This window comes from Sinocyclocheilus rhinocerous, unplaced genomic scaffold (genome assembly GCF_001515625.1).
Source record: "Sinocyclocheilus rhinocerous isolate Xijiao unplaced genomic scaffold, SAMN03320098_v1.1 scaffold468, whole genome shotgun sequence".
NCBI classification, from domain to species: domain Eukaryota; kingdom Metazoa; phylum Chordata; class Actinopteri; order Cypriniformes; family Cyprinidae; genus Sinocyclocheilus; species Sinocyclocheilus rhinocerous.
In genome coordinates this window covers 205,514-228,211 of record NW_015635305.1, presented here as the reverse complement: position 1 = coordinate 228,211, position 22,698 = coordinate 205,514, and the positions used below count along the sequence as shown (strand labels likewise).

The window sequence follows — 22,698 nt, the reverse complement described above, 5'->3', positions numbered from 1 at the left end:
GCAGTGTTCTTGCATACCCACGAACCAACTGCTTTATCCTATGCAAAATCCCTTGACTGTTCTCTGTTATTATTATAAAGACAAATGTAGACTAATAATTTTGTCTTTCTCACCACAGTTTTTCAACAAATAAACAATTGGATATTGTTCCACCTTTCTAAGAGCTTTGGAATTTTCTAGCTGTAGCTCAAACAGTAGAACATACTCTTAACAATGCCAAAGGTTATGGGTTCAATTCCCGTGCCATGCATGCATTGAAAAAAGTTGATACGCTGAATGCAATGTAAGCCACTTTGTATTAAAAATTTCTGCCATATGTAATTCTTGTTAAAGTAAGATTTTTTTGATGAGATCATATTTAATGTGTTTTTCATCACTCAAAAACACGAAGACCTCTTTAAAAAATTGCATTTATCACCTTTTCCCATTTTTTTTAACACTGTTGTCTGCAATTACTTTGGATACTGCCATTATGAAAAACAATCAATGGTGAAATATCTATTGCTAATGATAAACCTATCAGTTTTCATCCCTCCTATGACAACCAACATGGGCATGTGCGCAAAAGCAACTACAGTAGTAGAAAAAATCACTCAGTCAATCAGTCAATCTAAAAAAAAGTCACAGCACCGGATGCACTTCAGATCATTTTCTGCTCATGGTGGCTCCTCAAGTGCTGTTATGCATCTGCTGCCTGTTCAGTAATTGCTGGCCCTTCGTGGATGGGCTTAGAGAGGCTTAGGGACAAAGGTCTGTCTCAGGACCCCTTGAGACAGACCTTTACTGAGGCCACCAGTCAGTGTTTGGAACAATGATGGAGTTCCCCATAGCATACAGTACAGAGGCATGCATGTCTGACACTCCATCAGGGCTATGCTTGCCTCAGTAAAGCTGACAATGTGGCAGCCCTGGGACTAGCCGTGCACATGCTAAATTTCCATTTGTCTCTCTCAGTGGAGATCCTGGGCTGTATTTCAAAACATAGCATCGCTGTCACGCTGAGATGCTACCAACAACACGAGCCCCTCATAAAACATCATATCTGAAGGAGCGCCACAGATGCGGCCGAGAAGGCCTTGTCAATCCGAACGGCCTTCTTTTAAGTGACTACTCTGTCAGAGACTGGACAGCCACCGCATAAACACATTTTCAGGGAGAAATGATAGGTTGCCCTGTTGAAAACACAACATGGACCATGATGCAAGCTGCACAGTGGGTAATAGAGCTGTAAATGCAATCTTACATCATGGGTGATTTGAAGTTGTCCTTGTGGCCAAAAGCCATCACTAAACATTTAAAATGTCTCTAACAATATGATGTGTCTGAGCCCACATAAGTAAAACTATGCAGAATGAAGACATATTTGGTTATCCGATGGTTTAAAAAATGTTATCTTTTTTTCTCAAGGGAAGTGTTTATTGTCCTGCACTTTTGCTTATGCACATGTCATCAGAGAAGAGATGTCATAGTAAGGAGAAGGTGAATATAATATTTTTGATTAAAGACTATGAGGGCACTTTTTAAAAATGATTTGCATGGATAAATCAGTTATAATAAACACTGGAATATTCCATTTAAAATGTCAGTTTTGATTTCATGTTGACTTGTATGACTGTTTGAATCTGATCTGTCAATCTGTTAATTAAGCACTAAGCATCTTATATATAGCTTATACATAATCCCTGATAAAAAATTTCCATTAGACAAAGGTGAAATGGATCAATTTTGTCTGCCAAGATAAATCTTACGTTTTACACCGACAGGGTCATTACCCAGGCCACATTTCAGAAATAATGTATTTAAAAATCAGCCGATAGCAGCCATTTCCAGGTTTCCAATTACCTTTAAGAAAAGCTTATTCTGTGGACAATAAAGCACATTACGGCACAATATGATACAGTCCATAAAGATCACACTGTTTGATGAGAGGTGAGAGAAAGCTCAGCATATTTAGGGGGAATGTCACAACCCCGCGTTCTCGCTGACGGCTCTCTGCAGGTGCCAGGCAAATGTTCTATTACCCCAGTCCAAATAGATTAACAGTCCTGTTAAAGAAATAAACAGTATTTTTCCTCCGCTTTTTTCCGCCTACACCCCTCTGTCCTTCTCAGCTGATGAAAGGTGGTAGATTGACAGGGGGTTGCAAGGTGATGCCACCAGCGCCGGAGAGAAAGAGAGAATGAAAATCTCATTAGTCTCTCCTTCCACCCCAATTCCCAGACCCCCCTAACTGACCTTGAGACACCCCCACCTACCCAGCCATCCCTCCCCTTCCCGGCTGAGGTGAATCCCTCGCATCGCCTTGGGTCTTCACGGAGCTCGGAGCGCCGCTGCCGCTGAGGTCAGACGCTGGCGCTGCTGAATTAGTGCCAATCCTCCAAACAAGCCTGGGCGTGGGGTAGCCTAGTCCTGTGGCGGCCCTCCCTCCCCTCCACCGTACTGTCTCTTGCTCTCCCCTTCATATCAGGGAAAAGCAGCAGGTCCTAGACAATCTACCACAATCGTGGCACCAACGCCCGTCGACGTCCAAGGATGCATCAAAAACATCCGCGCAATTCGTTTGCTCAGGAGAAGGCTGTCATTTTCATTGGCATCTGTGCTAGATGGAGTTATCTTCCACAACTGAAAAAAGAACCATGCCCCGTGATGTGAGAAATCCATTACTGTGGGATTGCCGGTGTCCGGCTAATGCTAATCTGTACGATGAACTGGCCCCTAAAATAAAAAAACAATAATTCATTCGTGGTGTTGGGGACCAGAATGACAAAATACATTACTGTGATAAGGGTCAAAGCTCTCAAATAAGAAACGTGTATTTCTATTCAGAAGTATTAAATGCCAGCAAATGTGTTTGACAATTGACTCATTCATTGCATTGAGCTCGTCTGAGCTGGTTTTAATTCACATTTGTTTTATCTAATTTACAAACTAATTAATACATTGAGTTTCGGATTCCCCATGCTGTTTGATAATGTATCCACAGGATTTTGACTGTATGAAACATTCTATTAAAAAGTAAAGGAAGTATTTTAGGCCATTTTAAATAGCCGAGATGAGCGGTGACGGTAGATAGAAATAAAATGAGTGACCACAGTACCATCTAGTGGATGTTTTTAGATCTACTGCAAAAATCATCACTACAATCAGAGAAACAAGAGACTGATCATTTCTATCGGGACACTTTTTTTGTTGCTGTTTTACGTTTCTTTTATTCGCTGAACTGTGTCTAACTGGTGTCAAATTAAAGTGAACTAGGCCTATACAAAATTATTACATTTAAAGGTGTTAAATTATCAATGTCAAAAATCCATTTCGCTGTATTAGCATTTAATGAATCGACCTACTATCTCGGGTTAACTGCATTAATTCTCTATGAATTTATTTTATAAATACAAAATGTACCTATAGAACACTGAAGCAAATTAATGGACGAATTACTGTTATTTTGTGAGAGAAAATAGATACAGAGTGACATCTACAGGAGAAAAAAATGTTTTCACTTGAGATTTTACTTTTTCTCTTTGAATTCTAGTAGGCTATTTTCAGTAGCAAAAACGTACATTATACAATATAAAAATAAATTCAGCATTTGTCAAGCAATTTTAGTGAAAATTATTAAAAAATATTATTAGTAATCATATTGTTGAATGTGATGGGGTTTTTTTTTTTTTTCTTTCTTTCTTCTTTCACCCTCACTGGTCCATGTGACTATCAAATTACAATTCTAATTGTATAATAATGCAAAACACACACACACAACAGAACTTTATAGTGAACAAATTCCCCCTCAACAGCTCTTTGAATCCCAGAATATTCTATTAATTTTACATGAAAAAAATCAATAGGGATTTGTAAGGGCAATATGTAATAATAATCAGTTTTATAACAAAGTGCGTATTTGTTACTGTAGAGGGGTTAAATAATAATAATAAGGGCCCCGTGCCAAAAAGCTTAGCATGTCTGCTCTAGTCCTTTAACCAGACTTATGATTTTCCCCATGAGGATTTAGAGTATTTCATGCTGACAGCAAAAGTGACACACAGCAAACAGTCATTAATATCACAAGATATTAATCTCGTTCCAGCAAATGCTAAATGTAGAAGAACAATTGCATTGTCTGATCTAATCTTTTGCTTATTGTGGAAATTGTTTTCCCTTTCTTTTGGCCTCTGGGGAATTATAGTCTTGGGGCCAGATGTACATCTTATTGAAGAGATAATTGTAAGTGAAAAAAGAGGATGCCTTTATATTAAAGCTCAATTCCTCCCAATATTGTTATGCAGATGGAACTTTCACTAAGCTGAAAACTCCAATCATTGCCTCATTTGAACTTCTTTTAAGCAGAAAAAAATGGTGAACACAATAGTACATATTAAACAATAAAGTTAAAAATGTTTATATAACTGATTACACTGGGTTACTGCGATTAAATTACTTTTTTTTTTTAATGAAGTAAATTTAAAAAGGGAAATATTTCAGCTAACAATTGCTCCTTCTATGTAGCAATGTAATGTCAGTAATTTATACATATTGTATACTTAAGATTTATTTTTATTTTTTTACATAATCTGACATAAGGACCTCTTTTTGGTAATCTGAAGTAAAAAATATATTATTTAGTCTACCTATTCTTCTGAGGAAAAGCGGTGGCATTTGAAGCCGCATGTGGTCTTCTTTTTGCTTAAAAAACACAAAACTGCCTGTGCCATTTTGCATCAAGGCCAGTGCAGTGGGCTGCTTGACTTCCCACTGTTCAGGAACTGGCGGCAAACTAGGCCTCGTCAGATGGCTCCAGAGCTCTCTCAAAGTGTCAGCTCCCCAAAATAGTCTTGTGACCAGACTACAGACACCAAACAAACAAAGGCACTCTGATCGTGTAAGTATCAGTCTGAGTGCTCGTGAAGCCTCCCTCCGTCCCCCGTATCGTGCTAATCAGTCTCCAGGAAGTGGGATCGGACACGACACACATCCTATTGGAGCAAAGTGTGGTGTCTCCTGCCTGCGAGCTGGACTTCGTTCCAGGTTGCGGTGGAAACATTGATGTGCACCCTCTGTGTGGACAGCAAGGACAGAGGCACGGCGGCAGCAGATGTCTCATGGTGGAGATTATAAATAAAAGCGACCAGAGCAGGGGAGCACTGACGGGCCTTAGCGAGGCCGCTGTCAGGGTGGCAATGTCTTTTACTCGCTGGATAGTTTCTCAGCAAGACACTTGGCCAACCTCTTCTAACAATGACTGTGTCCTTGTTATTGTACTTGATGCCTGCTCTTGGTTGGGGGCCATATCATGGGCACCAGTGGAGAACCGTGTGTGGCGGTTGGCTTGCTACAAGAAACATGAGGTTGAGAGAGCGAATTGAAATGGAAAAACGAATGAGTGTAAAGAGGTCAGAGAAGGTCCAGCTGTGTGTGGAGTTTTGGTGTCTTCTCAATGATAGGTAGTAGGCCTAAGTCAGTTATATGAGTTACTGCATGTCTGTATAAAAGATTGCTCATCATATCAAATGGGTTGAGGAACAAACAAAAAACTAGTTATAATTTAGTACAAATATTTTATTTAAAAAAAACACCTGGGCCCGTATGTATAAAACTTCTCAGCTTACTGTGTCATCACCGGTGCATTGCTGCATTTTTCCAATTTTACGGCCAAAAAAAAATTAATTACTACTTTCATTTCTGCTGTTAGAGCATTGGCTTGTTGAGTGGAAGAGGTTATTAAATATTTTACTTTATCAGTTAAAGTTTTTATCAAAAAATACAGTTTGTCGTCTCCTCTTTTCTGCCATCTTATTACTCCTAACTAGGTTAGGAGACCTCTCCAGCTCTCTTAAATAATTTAGGAGCTGAGACCTCTTTTAACACTTAGGAACCTTTATGAATCACTCTTATTCTTAAGTCTAGGAATAAGAGTAAAATTACGTCATTCTTAGAATTTTGACAACCTAAGACTAAACTTTTACTTTGAGCGGCTTTATACATACGGCCCCAGAACAAGAAATGTGATGGCACTCTTTCACTGTCTTGGTGGGTTTGCTGCAGTCAGGCAAATTGCCTTGGCAATGCTGTTGACAGCCTGTTGAAGAGTGAAGTGCTGAAAGGTGAATTAGGAGTGCTAATGAAGAACACACTCCCACTTGAGAAGGTAATTATCTTGGGTGTAATAGCTGAGGGAAGATTAAGTGTGATTCTAGCCCCAGAGGAGTATCACATAAGATTACACCTGAGATGTTTATGAAAAGAGAAAGTCTTCTTCAAAACGTGATGACAGCAGTCTGCCACCTACAGGTCTCAATTCAGTCGGTGAAATGAATGCTCTGAAAACTGGGTGCTATTGTGGCTGCCTGGTAACACTTTTCCAGTGGATAAACACTTACTGTGATTAAACATTCAGAACGAAGAAATAATTTCGGAGGAAAAAAATTGAGAACGAGTGTGAACGGGTGACAAATAAACCCTTAGTTTGTATTTTAAGTTCAAACGTAAATCATTAAAACGTTTTACTAAAATTTAAATTATTATTAAATGTTTTATATTTATATTAATATAGAATTTAAGAGGACTGATAAAGTAATCACCGGATAGAAGACAGAGGGATTAATGCCTCAGGTTACATGTGACATGAAATAATCTCTCTATTAGCCTGTTAGCAGCTAGTAACACAGCACAACTTCCTGCTGCCCTCACCGGGCTAGTATGAGTCTGAACCGTAGACTGGGTCTGAACATGGGATACTAATATTATTTATGAGCCTCACCGACACAAACGTGGATTCTTCGATGCAGACATTTATCTGATCAATGGTAAATTTAAATTCAGTATTAAGCGAACACTTTAATCCGTTTCTGAAATAAAACCAATGGATTGACGTGATTAGCATTTAGCTGCTTATCCATTTTAGATACAGCACAGTGATGGCTAATTTAGCGATAAAGGTAAATATTTGGCCAGTTAGTGTATTGCATTTATTTAAATGAATCATTTTATATAATCAGCAGGTTTGTACGTTGTGTGTATCTGTATGTATTTTACCATAAGCTTTGATAACTTGTTGGACAGTGAATGGGGCATCTGTTTCTTTAGCCCACCCTAAAGCTTCGTTTCATATTATTAACATATTTCGTTCTAAAGAAGGTGTGAAATTTGCATTTGTGTTATACAGCCCTAGTACTTTGTTTTTTAAACGATTGAGGGAAGATTAAGTGTGATTCTAGCCCCAGAGGAGTATCACATAAGATTACACCTGAGATGTTTATGAAAAGAGAAAGTCTTCTTCAAAACGTGATGACAGCAGTCTGCCACCTACAGGTCTCAATTCAGTCGGTGAAATGAATGCTCTGAAAACTGGGTGCTATTGTGGCTGCCTGGTAACACTTTTCCAGTGGATAAACACTTACTGTGATTAAACATTCAGAACGAAGAAATAATTTCGGAGGAAAAAAATTGAGAACGAGTGTGAACGGGTGACAAATAAACCCTTAGTTTGTATTTTAAGTTCAAACGTAAATCATTAAAACGTTTTACTAAAATTTAAATTATTATTAAATGTTTTATATTTATATTAATATAGAATTTAAGAGGACTGATAAAGTAATCACCGGATAGAAGACAGAGGGATTAATGCCTCAGGTTACATGTGACATGAAATAATCTCTCTATTAGCCTGTTAGCAGCTAGTAACACAGCACAACTTCCTGCTGCCCTCACCGGGCTAGTATGAGTCTGAACCGTAGACTGGGTCTGAACATGGGATACTAATATTATTTATGAGCCTCACCGACACAAACGTGGATTCTTCGATGCAGACATTTATCTGATCAATGGTAAATTTAAATTCAGTATTAAGCGAACACTTTAATCCGTTTCTGAAATAAAACCAATGGATTGACGTGATTAGCATTTAGCTGCTTATCCATTTTAGATACAGCACAGTGATGGCTAATTTAGCGATAAAGGTAAATATTTGGCCAGTTAGTGTATTGCATTTATTTAAATGAATCATTTTATATAATCAGCAGGTTTGTACGTTGTGTGTATCTGTATGTATTTTACCATAAGCTTTGACAACTTGTTGGACAGTGAATGGGGCATCTGTTTCTTTAGCCCACCCTAAAGCTTCGTTTCATATTATTAACATATGTCGTTCTAAAGAAGGTGTGAAATTTGCATTTGTGTTATACAGCCCTAGTACTTTGTTTTTGAAACGATTTAACAGTTAAGCAATGAACACAAGCAGCACCCTTCTTGAGACGGGACAAAACATACCCCACATTTACTTTCCAGTAGTGTTAGATATTATAAACATTCCATTTACTTTTTACATTATCTATAATTTTTTTATTAATTTGTATATTATTAAGTGTTATTTTTGTGTTATTTATATGTTATTATAGTAATTATTAATATAATATTATAGTAATTAATATTTTGACTAAGGTTCTGTTTTTCTTTCTAATTTTTAATTAATTTTCTCATATACTTGTGTGTGTGTGTATAATTTATCTATTTTATCTAATATTATATTTTAGTTATGTTAAATTAATGAAATTTAAATTATTTTAATTAAGGAAAAACTATTTTTTAATAATTTTAGTTAACAATAACAACACTGATATAATGACATTATTTATAAAAAAAAATAATAATTTTTTTAATAAACTGCCCTCAGATTATATAGCTCAATACTTCAAAATAAAACATTACTTGTATGTCCCAACTCCCAACAGAAGGAGGTCAGCTAAAACTATGATATTTTATACAATTTCACATCCATGTCACTTTTTGTTAGATATTATATGCTTATAAAACCGTTTATCCATTAAACTTTGTGTGTCTGTAGGACTCCGAGTGTGAATCTGGGTGATAATATCATCATGCCATCAGCGAAGCTGCTGAAGAATGCCCAATACATTGAATTGGGCAGTTACCAGTATTGGCCAGTTCTGGTGCCCAGAGGAATCCGCCTGTACACTTATGAGCAGGTGCCGGGATTCCTACGGGAAAATCCTTACATCACTGATGGCTACAGAGCCTACCTGACCTCTAGACTGTGCATTAAAAGGTAAGTGCAGGTCTTACTTGTAACCACCTTCAATGCATAGTTTACAGATATTTTAGTATAATTAATGTAATATAATTTTAATATAATATAATCTCACCTGTTTTGTAGCCTTTTCATTTTGTCCAATGAGACGGTTAACATCTGGAGTCATCTGTTGGGGTTCTTCCTGTTCTTCACGCTGGGAGTTTATGACTTGTTGGCAGTGCTGCCTATGTTAGGAGCGTCCAGAGAGGACTATGTAATATACTCCATAGGCCTCTTCTGCTTCCAGGTGTGTGTTTGCTGCTTGCATCATGCCCTCAAATTACTTGGAAATGAGGAGAAATTTAAGCAGTTCAGAAATGTATTTAATAGCCCCCATTTAAACTTGAATAGTTAACACAGTAGTTAGCAGTGAATATAAAGTAGGGATGTAACGGTATGAAAATTTCTTATCACGATTATAGTGACCAAAATGATCACGGTTATCAGTATTATCACGGTATTGTTAAAATGTGCTGGAAATGTTCAAAAAGAACTGACACAATCAAAAAAAATCAACAAACAACAAATAAAGTGAGTTTTTGTTTGCATAATCACTAAAACAATAACATTGCCAATGATGTCCAGATTTTATATGACAACATGACTGACAGCAGTTTATCTAATAGCATGTTCAAATATCTAATGTAAATGTTGAAATAAAGCTTTGAAAAAGTTTAATAAATGGTAAACCTCACATTTCGGCTTTTAAATAAAGAAAAGGGTCAAGTCAAAATGATAATTGATTAATAAATGATTATATGTATTTTATCTGCTCCATAAATAATTCTAGATACCTTATCTGAATTGTTTAAATGTGTAGAATCCACATAAGCTTGTTTTTCATCAACCGGTCAAAATTTACAGCAGGGCATGCAAATTCAGTCCATTTTTTGGCCCAGACGAAAACTGCACCCCAGGCTGAATGTAAATGTAACGCTCCATAAATCCACTCTCTGACACTAGGTGGCGCTTTTGGAACAGTAGAATTAGAGCCGTTTCCCGTAACCTCCGAGGACAAAACAGCATTGCGATTAAAACTAGGGCTGCACGATAAATCGCATGCGATATTTAACGCGCATCTTGTCAGAAAAGTTATTCACTGACGAGCTGCGCAAAAAATCGCGCGAATATGAACGTTGTTTTGCACAGCTCGTCAGTGAACAACGGCTCTGTGTAGTTAATGCTGCTCAATGTGAAAGCACGCACGTGATGGAGATTTACCGCTGATTACAGAACCGGCTTTCTGACAAGATGTGCGTTAAATATCACATGTGATTTATCGTGCAGCCCTAATTAAAACAATACTTTATTGGTTATTACATGGAGCGAAGACGAAAACAAAATGCCATCAAATCTTTTCTGAAGACAGTCAGAATCTTCAGAGGTACATTCATATAATTAATTCATCCATATATTCATTTGTATAATTCCCTTAGCACTCTTTAAAACCTCCCAGCTTTTCCTCCATGTTTTCACACAAAACTAAATCACTCTGCTGCTGTGCGCACACGAGACTGTTACTTAAAACTGTTTTGTGCTGCAGGGCTCCAGACTCATTCTTCCCACTGGTCGCTCTTTTGTGATTAACTTTCTCAGTTGGTCACACGAGCACATGATTTGGTCACAATTTTTAATTTTTTAATTTTTTGGGATTAATCAATGCATGCTGATGAACTTTTATCATAGTTTATAATTATATGAAAACGAAAGTGGTTAACATTCAACCCGTTCTTTTTCATCAGTATTATTTGTTATTTAAATTTTGTGAACGGGAGTTCCTCTTTTGCTATGTTATTAGCTGGGCTTCAGGTGCTTTCACTTTCGAATTCGCGATCTTGTTGTCACGTTTTACAAGAAATGATAATTGCCTGTTTTGCTTACATCTACACACCTTTCTCAGACTAAAACAAAAGATGGATTCATTGTTATTCTTAATTAAAAGCACAACAACAATAAAACAGTAAGATACAAGGACAAACTAGCTTACAAAAACGAATAAGATGAGGCATGGCATACACCACATGCGACTAATAAATTACAGAACGTTTAACAAACAATGAGGAATCAAATAAATAAAAAAGAGAGCCTCCATAGTGTAACGTGAGGTAAACAGTAAAGATAACAAGCTTTTCAAAATGAAAACAAAAAGAAAAGTAAAACTAAACTTGCTGTCGGTGACAGTGCTTGCATGTTTTTCTTTTTTCCCACTAGAATACCAACATGTTCACCTTTGGTTTAAGAAGCGGTCTTTTACTTTACTTTAGCATGAAAACCATCTATTGTTTCCTCAATATTCACGTCATTTTTGCTGCGCGTTTGTGCTGACGCGGCAAGTATAAACCAGGCTCTACACTTGAAGCGCTACGCAGTTCAAACAAGTAGCGCGGTTTCGTTATGCTTTCAGTTTCGTTTGCCGTTTGATGTTTCACATATGTAACAGAAATGGCAGCGCTTATGAGTTAAACAACGCGGTGGTCGCACCAGTGCGACCGCTCACAAAATTTAGTCGCACCGGCAGAAAAAAATAATCGCAAAATGCGACCATTTGGTCACACTCTGGAGACCTGTTCTGGACAGTATTTGTTTATCCTCAGTTGTTCAAATCGCGGTAATCGAATACGGTTATAGTGATAATTAAAATATGAAACGGTAATACTAACCGTGGGGTATTTTATCATGATTTATCGTCAAACCGGTAATTGTTACATCCCTAATATAAAGAGTTTGTTTTTTGTTTTGTTTTTTGGCATGACAAACAAATAATCTCTAACCATGGTTGCTTGTTTGGATCAGCTCCATCCTTTTTAATAAAAACTTTGATCAGCAAAAAGTATTTGTATCATCCTTGGACTGTTGAAGGCCTTTGATATCAGGCTTTCCACATTCACTGTTGCCAGGGATTAGAGTTGAAATTTATGATTTTATCACCTTAACTCAGGCCCGTCTAATTCTAGATCTGTTATCAGTTGCTCTCGTGCCATCGGTTATAGACAGAAATGGCAGCTTCTCTCCTTGGCAGCCATTCTCTCAAGTATCAGGATTAGGCAAAGTGCCTCTACCACCACCCTTGCATATTCCCTCATAAAGACATAATTATAGCATCTTTGTTTGGCTGCATAGGTTCATCATATGACTTTCAGCTTTTTTTTATTGTATTGTGAAAACTTTGCATATGTGAATCTGCATATATGGCCTACACGCGCATCTGTGTCTCAACACTTTACGTTGTCTTCTCAGGTGTGCATGCTGTGTTCTGTGGGCTATCACTTGTTTTGCTGCCACCGTTCTGAAAAAACCAGCCGCCGCTGGATGGCACTGGATTATGCTGGGATCTCCATAGGAATCATAGGCTGTTACATTCCAGGAGTGTTCTATGCGTTCTACTGCAATAACGTACGTGCATCTGCTATATTAGTGAGGGTGCTGCTCCTGTCAAATTTCTTATTTTTACTATTTTTTTTATAACTTATGCATGGAAGCTTATTTCCACCAATGAAATAAAAATATAAAAAGGTAATTGTGACTATTAAAGGGATAGTTCACCCAAAAATGAAAATGTTGTCATCATTTACTCACTCTCATGTTGTTCCAAATCTATGTGAGTTTCCTTCTTACGTTGAACATAAAAGAAGATATTTTGAAGAATGCTGTTAATCAAAGAGTTTCTGTTCCCTATTGACTTCCATAGTATTTCTTTCCCTACTATGGAAGTCAATGGGGACCAACAACTGTTTGGTTCTTCAAAATTCTTCCAAATGTCTTCTTTTGTGTTCACCAGAAAGAAACTTATACAGGTTTGGAATGACATGAGAGTGAATAAATTACAAGTTTTTTGGGTGAACCATTCCTTTAAACTCGCAATTCTGACTTTTTTTCTCACAATTTAGTTTTTTATAATTCGCACTTTCTTTCTCAGAATTACATTTTATATCTGAACATAAGCGTCCATACTTTTGTGTGATGTTTGAGCTGATTACTAATGTCTGTGTACTGATTGGAAAAGTCATTGTGTATTTATTGTGGAATGGAACTGACTGGTCATGGTGTATGTTTGCGCCATAAGTCAAGACAAATTTCCATTTAGGAAATGTTCTGAACTATCAAAGTGTACTGAAATTAACTAAACCATTCTGGCTCAGGGGAGGCGGAGATGTGGGCAGTACTGGAGGTAAACTTCCCATAACTTCATCAGCAAAGTAACAAATGTTTGTGTAGAGTTCAATCCAAGTCGGACACATAGGGTTCCACAAGAATGACACGGAGAGCCTCTACATTGTGTGCTACAGGCAGTTATGGCCAATGTGGACAGGGGTAGATTAATTAGGTGGCTTGAGGTGTATCGTCCCACAGTGGTCTCTAGCAGCAGATGGTTGGCCTGCTTTTGTTTTGGGCATATGTTACCTGTGCAACAGATACAGAGCAAGAGTTCACCTTTTCCTGGGGAAAACAGTCTAGTGTGTGTGTGCTGTGAATACTACACGGAGAGACTGATTATATGTGTTTAGTAAAGAAAAATAATTTTACTGTATGTTCAGTTTCTGTTGTAGTACATTTATTCTTCACCCGAGAAAAACAAACAAACACTGACATCATTTACTTGCCCTAATGTGATTCTAAACTCTTCTGCAAAAGAAGATATTTTAAAGAACATCATTGTATGGACTAGGGGTGTAACGATTCACTCGTTTGCAATGCATCGATCTTGAAACATGGATTTTTGAATCGTGAATCGCCGATTTCGGACAGTATTCGATTTAAAACGCTAAGAATCTAATTAATCGCGATTTCGCAAAAATGTAAGTGTCTAAAGCATAAGCACAGTTCCATTGAATGAGAAATGTGTTAAACACAAGTTAAACACATTTTATTTTATGAAAAAAAGTTTTCGCACTGAAAGAGAAGTGATCTCGCGCTCATAGAACTTAAGACGTGCCAGGCTATTTCTGCAGCTAAGCTGTATAAAAAGCAGAATGAACTGATGAAACGTTAAGACAATGAACACAATAAATAAATACAATTTACTGTAGCCATAAAGGCTGCTGTGTAATTTGCCCCCTGACTAAGCATTTAAAGAATTTAGGGGAAGCATTTAAATAATCCTGTGAATGCACTTAAAGAATGCAGAATCGAATCGTTAATCAAATCGAATCTAATTTAATTGTGAATCGAATTGAATCATTCTGAATTTGCAAAAATCGTTCTTGAATCGAATCGAAAAGCTATGAATTGTGAATCGAATCGATTCGCTGTCTACCCAAAGATTCACAGCCCTAGTATGGACATAAACATTTTTCAAAATACCTACTTTTGTGTTTCACAGAAGAAAATGACATGGGTGAGTAAATAATAAAAGGAATTTCATTTTTGGGTGAACTGTCGCTTAAAAAGCGAGGAATAGTATGAACGTTTAATAGGAAAGTTCTTGACATTTCCCGTGAGATTACTGTAACACTGTGCTAGAGTATCTTTGATTATGTTGTACGATAGTTTATTCCTCCTTTCCTGTTAGTTAGCACAATGGACCCCCTGTGGAGCGGCTTTGTACTGCCTGTATAAAAACGACGAGGTGCCGCTTGGCATGGAATCTTCTTTGTTTCAAGATTCTGGTGCAGTTTTCTGAAAGCTTGGATCTTGGATATCCTGAGCAAGCTGCTTGCTCTCGTCCCCTCTACTCCCACTTGCTGTTTGCCGAGCACCAGCGCTTTTGGCCACGCTGCTCCACATGGTTCTCCCCACATATTGGAAGTGCTGGCTTATTGTGCCCCAGAATGCAGCAGAAATCTGCTCCAGCCCAAAGCAGATGGCCGTGTTCGTGGACCCACTCCGTCACTCCTGTTCCCCACCATATGACATTCACACGTGGGTGAGCCATCTCCACTCTCCCCCTGCCAAGTGTTTAGCTTTGCTTTTTGGATGACTACTCAATCAGCCAAGTGCCCCAAGAGAAAGAGAGACCGCTTTTTCTTGCACCAGATTTTTTTTTCCAGCCGAACAAGTGATTTTTTTGTGTCTGTGTTGTGCACATTAAGAGGACTTCCATGTGTTTGTGGTTCATGTAGTTTTTGTCTGGTTTGTGTAACTGTCTGCAGTACTGGCGGCAGGTGTACCTGGTAACCGTTCTGGCCATGATGCTGGCAGTGTTCTTCGCCCAGATACACCCTCATTACTTGACCAAGAAGTGGCAGAAGCTTCGCTCTGTTAATTTGTTCCCAGAGTGCTGATAATGTATGTACTTGCTGTAGCTGCTATCATCTTCTACATGTCCAAAGTTCCAGAGCGTTATTTTCCAGGTACTTGAACATTTTATATTTCTTACTCTTTCATTTTTATTTCACAATTGGAGAGCTCAGCGTGGCATCCTGACAAGAAAGCAGGGTTGCATTTCACTTATGTTGAATTTGATACTGTCCAGAGAGGTTTTTTGGACTAAACCAAGGGCCACACCTGCCTTAATTTGAATTGACTCGCACTACTGTGTGCGATGACCAAGTTAATTAACGCTTTAATGCTCTTTTTGTAATCTCTAGGTCAGCTGAACTACTTGGGCTCCAGCCATCAGGTCTGGCACATATTGGTGGTGCTCATGTTCTACTGGTGGCATCAGTCTGCACTTTTCATAACCAACTATCGACACGCTCACCCTTGCTCAGACTACCCTCTTCATTCCTAGAGTTATGGGATCGAGGGACACCACTGAGGACTGTTGTATAGCATTTTAATTGATCTGAAAGCTTGAACACATTCAGTGTTTATAAAATATGATTGCAAGGTGTATGGATTTAGTTTATTTTTAATTGTCTATCGATTTTGACACTTTTTATAAATTTTGTAAAAGTGCCTAGATGTTTCAGTATAATTATAATTTAAAGGCACTTGAGGTAAGCAGTGTTAGGCTTTTAAAAGCACTTTTAAAAATCAAGATGAAGCACCATTTCACAGCGTCTGCATGCGGGGGTTTCTACATCTATACAAATGTACTTCTTGGGTAACATGCAGGTTATGTGGGCGAAACGTCTGTTACATGATAATAGTTAAACATTCAGTATTGTATTGTGAGTTCAATACTATTTTGATTTGTACTTTTTGTATTTGCACCTAAAATTCAACGATTCACAAGCTTAATAGTACCACATTTATGATTTATGTTGGGTTTGTGTGAACATAACTTTTGAAATAAATGTACACGATATAATAGTTTAAATGAGACTTGAGTCACATAGTCTTATTTAAAACATTGAATAAACCAGAGAGATTTGATAGGGCTTGTTCAGTGATTGGTGAAATAAGCAAATGTTTTACATAAGTGGAAAATATATTTTGAGTTGCTCCATGTTGTAATACACACATCAGTATTATTTATATTGATGTAGAGAGATGACTCATTGTTTACCATTTGCTTTTACTTAGTCTGTTACAATGGCAATTTAAAAATCCTTCCATACAATGAATGCATTTAACAGTACTCTGTATATTGCATTTCATCCATTTGTAATCTAAGATATCAAGTCACAAATTTATGACTAATGTGAAAGCTACATGTTTCAGTTCATTTTCTGCCTTACAATAGCGAACTGTACAGCTGTACAATTGCATTTTTTTAACATGGTACAATGTGTTGTGTTAGTGCTTAATGGTAAGGTGATGTGCTGTTACTGAATCATGATGCTTCATTATGTAACACTATTTTAATTTACTTTTACCACATATGGTATGGTTGGTCTTATGTTGGGATATGCATTCTTCGGTACACCTGATTAAACATTCACTTTGTCCTTTTCAACTGCAGTTTTAATGACAGTTCTTTTAATAAATAAAGATCTGTCTGACAAAAAAAAAAAATACAGGGACTCGTGATCTCCAAAAAAATCTTTTATTGCATTGTTAGCGTGTAGTACTACATAAAAAAAAAACAAATCTAGCAGTGTTCGAAAAAAAAAGCTTTTTTGGTCTTGAATGTTCCAACTGCAGATACGAAGTAAGTGTAAATGTATCTTCTAAATGGCCCTTTTATCAGTAAAATTGTGATACTCTTCATGACTAAAATTTAATTTTAAAATTTGCTTCAAACAAGTGACTGGTATATAAATAGGCAAAATTGCAATGAGCTCATTCTTTAAATTTTTTCCCTTTCCACAAGAACTAATTGTTCATGATTGTAGGTTACAGACGTAGTGGAACACCCTAATCATTTGATAACATCAAATATGTTAAGTTCAGGTTGGAGAACTATTTCTATGCGAGTTACAACATTGTCTAATAAACTGCAAGTTTAACTTCTCTTGTGTGGTCAGTTTACTAAAGGGAACGTTAAGTCCCTTTTCATTTATATAGACATTGTAACGTTCTTACAAAATGTAAAAATATGCATAAAATAGAGGCCTACACTCAGATGATTCCATTGACACAAACGGGCTACTACAGCCATTGTGTATTCGAGGTACTGTTAAGCTGGGTGGGGAATACCCAGATAAGGCTTTATGGTGTTTCATGTTGGTAGATAGGAGTTGTACCAACTCAGTGGTCAACAATGGAGTACAAACTTAATCAAAATGCTGTTCTACATTGGTATTTTTCTCTTAATCCTATTAAAACAAAGGATTATACACACATTTCCACTGTTCTTGTTGTTGTTTTTACTGAGCAGAGCGCTTATTGAAATGCAGCATAGAAGGCTTTCTAGCGTGTAAAGAATATGCTTCAAAAGCCTATTTGAAAGCATCCACCAACCACAGGTTTAAGTCACCAAAAGGAAAAGAGGTGTTTTTAGCTGTCCAGTTAGGTATTAAAATACTTGAAAAACTACAAAAGTTGAATGTTATCTAGTTTAAAGGCCTACGTCCCAATGGGCTGCACATACACAGAAATCACAGCACAAAGCTGCCGTCCGTTAAAGACATTTCAAAAGGCTGCTTGGACTTTGCATAATGTAGCAGTGTATGTGTGTGTGTGTGTGTGTGCTGGAAGACAAGACATTCACTGCTTTGAGGGGAAAGGTGCGGCTCCGAAAGGGTCGAGATCCATTGGTGGGGTTTGCGGAGCTCCGCTTTGGACCACCAGTTCTGTGAAAGGTACTGCTCCAAAGTCATCGATCTTATTCCCGTCAAACACGCCATGTAGGGAGCTGGTTCTCGGCCTGCCGTTGGTCGAATTGATCTCACATTTGTTGTCTCCCAAGCTCTGGTGCTGACCGTGTCGACTGCCATCTTGTGGATGAAAAGGCTTGGCTCCAAACGGATCCAACAAAACCTCCTCTGGGGGTAAAGCAGCTCCTTTTTCCATCACCTCGCCAAGGGAAATACTGATGTTCTCTTTGGAGTCGGACGTGCTGAGGAACTCGTTGCTGCTCTGCGAGTCCCGTCTGCCCACTTTCTTGTGCCTTCGCACCCGTTCAGGGGTACGGAAACTGGGTTTGTTGCTCTTCCTGCCGCCGGTGGGCGTGCTGTGGTGTCGCTTCCCATTGCCTCCACTGGCCTCCTGCTTGGTGCGCCTTTGCCGCAAGGAGAGTTTCTGAAGACTGCGCTGCTTCTGCCTCTGTTGCTGGGGACTGGCTGCTTCATCGAAAGGTGCTTGGCCAAAAACGTCCTCTTGACTCCTAGAAGTGGGTATTACGTGGCCAGGTTGGAAAGGCGAGAATCCGAATACATCCACGCTGTCAGGAGAAACGGGTGGCGTCTGGCCGCTGGGTCCATCGTCACTCCAGCTGGACCTGGAGATGTTTCTGTTGAAAGGAGCTTTGGTGAATACATCAGTGTCTTCCGCAGCGTCCTCCTGGCTAGCCTGCCTAAAAGGGGCTTTGACGAAAATATCAGAGCTCTCTGGTGACACTCTGGGCTGACCACTGCCAACAAAAGGAACAGCACCAAACACATCCACAATGCTCACGACAGGCATGGCGACGCTTGGCGAATTGGGAGGAGTGATCACACTGGCTCCAGATTCAGCTTTCACAGTTCTCGGAGGAAAAACCGCAGCTTTGTCATTCGACAGCCCAAGTTTTGCTTTCCTAGAGTCACAATCGGAGTCTGAGCTGTGCTTGTCCTCCTCTTCCTCTATCTCTTCCTCAGAGTCCATGAGTAACGGCCTCTGACCCAGGTTCTCAGGTTCAGTGTCTTCGTGTTCACTGTTGAGACCTTCCTCCTCTTCCGCCTCTTCGTCTTCACTGCTTTTGGGAGAGGGCGGGTCGGACTCAAAATCACTGTCTGATTCCTCGCCTGCTTTCTGAGGCAGTGAACTAGTGGAGCTACTTTTCTTTGCAGATTTGTTTTCTTTGACTGATGGCAGGGTTGTGTCTTGCATGGCTGGAACAGTCACAGCAACACTGGGCATCTCAACAGGATGGTCTGCTGTCAGCACACCAGCTCCTGCAAAATGAACACACAAAGTTGACGATAAATGTCTGATAAACACAGCATGTGACTTAAATATGCTCTCAGTGGAACTAGCGCCTTTCCCATAGAAACTGAATATACTAATTACTATTATTCCACCCTTGTAGCAACAACAGCCACAACTGAGAGCATTAAAAAGAAAGCTAAGAATAGACATACAAAACCTACTAAAGAAGGTTTAAGACTAACAGTGAATGAAATGGTGAGTCCAAAACAGACTCCAGCAACTCCAGAACTAACCAAAATATAAACAAATGAATTTTTTTATAATACACACAGTATATCAGAATACTTGAAATCTTTACAATTTTACATTATATTAAAAACATGATGCTACTAAAAATAGCAGTAATACTAAACCAGTTTAAATTTGACAGCACTAAAATACAAAAACTAAATGTAAATAAAGTGAAACTAGAAGACTTTGGAAAAAGAAGTCAAACTAAACTGACAATGATAGAAAGAAAACTAAAGATAATTGAATAGATGACAACGAGAAAAAAAATTCGAAACTACAATAACCTCATCCAAAAAGCTAAGAAGCATAATTTAATACCATTAAAGCTATATAGTTATAAAGCTATATTATAGTTTTATTTTGGTTTTGTTTGTGTAATGATGATTCTTAACATTTTTAATTTTACAATTACAAACTTTAAAGACAAAGCAAATTTGTACTACTATGTGTATTGACACAGAGATGAAACAACTATTATGTTCGATCAAAGACCTGCACTTTTCCTGCAAAATCTCACCTGACAAAGTGCTTGAAAGATAAATTTTTAACCTCAGGCATGATTTTGGAAATTGTACGAGACATTTTCAAATCTCATTAAAAAAACTGACTTTTGACTTGTGAGATACACTATTTATTATTTGTTTCTCCTGTAATTAAACTAGTGTATCTTGCTACAGCGCATCACAATATTTGTCAACATGAATAATTATTGAGATATTTGTCTAATTTCAAAAGACTGAAATTCTCAACATGGCTAGGCATCGCCATCCTCCCCCTGCTGAGCAACAGATCCATCCAAACTGGCAGAGCGAGACACAAGATTAGCCAAACCTGGTTCTATGAATATGATGAAGTTCAAAAATATATAAATAAAACCAAGTTAAATAACTAATTAAATAACAACAACTACTTCTACTACAATGACCCTGATTGTAAGCCTAAAACTGACATTTCCTGAAAAGTTATCTCTCAATTCTGATTGGAATGACGTTCCAGGATCAACAAGGATGTTGATCCAGGAACATGTTGTACTTGGTCAAATCACGCAACAGGACAGGCAAGAACATCGCTTGGGGGAAGGGGGGTGACAGTAGAGCAAGAAAAGTATGGGAGGAAAAGAAACTGTGGTGCTTTTTGAAAGAAATACGAAGTTTAGTGGAAAAAATATACGCGCAGACTGTTTAGAGAGTCCGGATTACAACATCTAATCCCGCCTACCTCCTGGAATACAACAATCCACAGCACAGCATAATGGAACATCCTTAATTATATAAGAAGATCGCAACCAGAAGACGACATTATTGAGTGTTCTTTTCCAGGCCCATCCGATTACACGCTGATCACGGCTCTAGTAAAAACAGCCATAGCATGTGGATGTCCAGACCTCTTCCTGCTTTGCTTGAATAGGGAACATAGTGGAAATGTCATATTGCTCTGAAAGCTACATATCCTTCCAGTGGACTACCCAGCCCTACCTTCCCCAGCTCAGCAGATGCTACGCTGATTGTCCTTTTGTCTTCACAATATATGCAAATGATTTACGGACACGGCTGTGATATGCTTCAGTAGTTCATTGTCTCTTACCTCATTACGTCCGAGTGCCTCTGTTCTACATGCAACTTTACCAGGCAAACAGAATATTTGAATTGAGTTCATAAAGAGAGATTATGCTCATTCTATAGTTTAAGAGCCATTTTATTATGCTTCTCCCTCCAACGACCATATTAAGCATACAAACCAACAGGAAAGCTACAAAACATAATTGGTCCTCATACATAATCATATACTAGATTTGAGGATGTTTTCACAGCCACATTTTAATCAAAAGTGGTACTCCAATAGTATCCTATTCAACCATTGTCAGATCTAAAAAGTGCGTGCAAAAGATTATGTAGAGTAAAAAGCTTATGCTACACTCCAAGAGAGTATTTTACATATTCTGAACAGATTTTGTTAAATTATATATACTTTACATTAATTGTACATTTAATGTCAGCATTAATGTTGAAATAAAACCTCAGACTGACAGTATATAATGGTTACACTCATGTAAAAAAAAAACAAAAAAAAAACAAAGTCGGTGTCAAAGGTGGCATGTTTAAGACACTTCATTTAAGTGTGTAGCAACATCTTTGTCTTTATATTATTTTTTTGGTATGAACATGGTGTTAACATTATGCTTTAACCAAATGAAAAATGAACTAGATTAATGTTATACATGTTTAGAATAAACAGTTAGACAAAGACAGCCATGCTAATTATATAAAAGGAGGATCATCTTGCTCGTGGCATAAAGGTGGAAGACATCAGAACCTCTTATCCTCGAAGCATTAGTCAAAAGCTCCTGATATGAGCTTCTATAACAAAAATCAACAAATATAACACTGCTTTTAAATAAGCTTTATTTATAATTAGCATTGTATAAAGAGACATTCAGTTATACATTGTGATACATGAGTATTTACATCGGTTTGTCAGCTGGAGACTAAACATTAACAGCTTATGCATGTATGTACAGATGAGAAGTCACTGAGGAATGGAGGAGCTATGAACCTCTGTCATCTATAGGAACATATGCAACATAAAGACTCCTGTACCATGATCTCTCGAGCAACATAAGGCTTGAAAGGAAAGCTGTTATAGGATAAACTGTCACCTGTGCACTTTTAATATTAGCGTCAACAAAATTAAAAAAAGAAAGACTAAAAACAAAAGTGACCTATAACTCCAATTTATATGCAAGTGGGTTTAGTCAGTCACCCTCAACAACTGTTCTGCTTACACTTGCACAATAGTTCACAATATGGCTCTAAAGACTTTTAATACAAGTTGTGTTCACAAGTCTGTCAGTTTTAACTGTCCACCAATATCCCACTCAGTCAAGATGTCTCTGAAAATGGCTGTCTTTATCTAATACAGAATGGTTACAAACACATTAAACTAAAAAAAAAAAAACACACACACACGTTCTGATAAAGCAAAGGAACTTG

General features: G+C 37.9%; 1 protein-coding gene and 1 pseudogene across 1 annotated transcript in view; one reads left to right on the top strand and one right to left on the bottom strand.

Moving 5' to 3' along the window:
- The first annotated feature begins 7,692 nt into the window (after positions 1-7,692).
- LOC107746782 (progestin and adipoQ receptor family member 3-like) lies at positions 7,693-16,050 on the top strand (annotated as a pseudogene).
- Positions 16,051-16,130: 80 nt separating this feature from the next.
- LOC107746780 (BMP-2-inducible protein kinase-like) overlaps positions 16,131-22,698 on the bottom strand; it is a 39,763-nt gene continuing 33,195 nt past the window's right edge. The window contains exon 16 of the mRNA XM_016561072.1: positions 16,131-19,443. Within this exon, the coding sequence (XP_016416558.1) occupies positions 18,056-19,443 (1,388 nt within the window). The 3' untranslated portion in view covers positions 16,131-18,055. The remainder of the gene's footprint in view (positions 19,444-22,698) is intronic.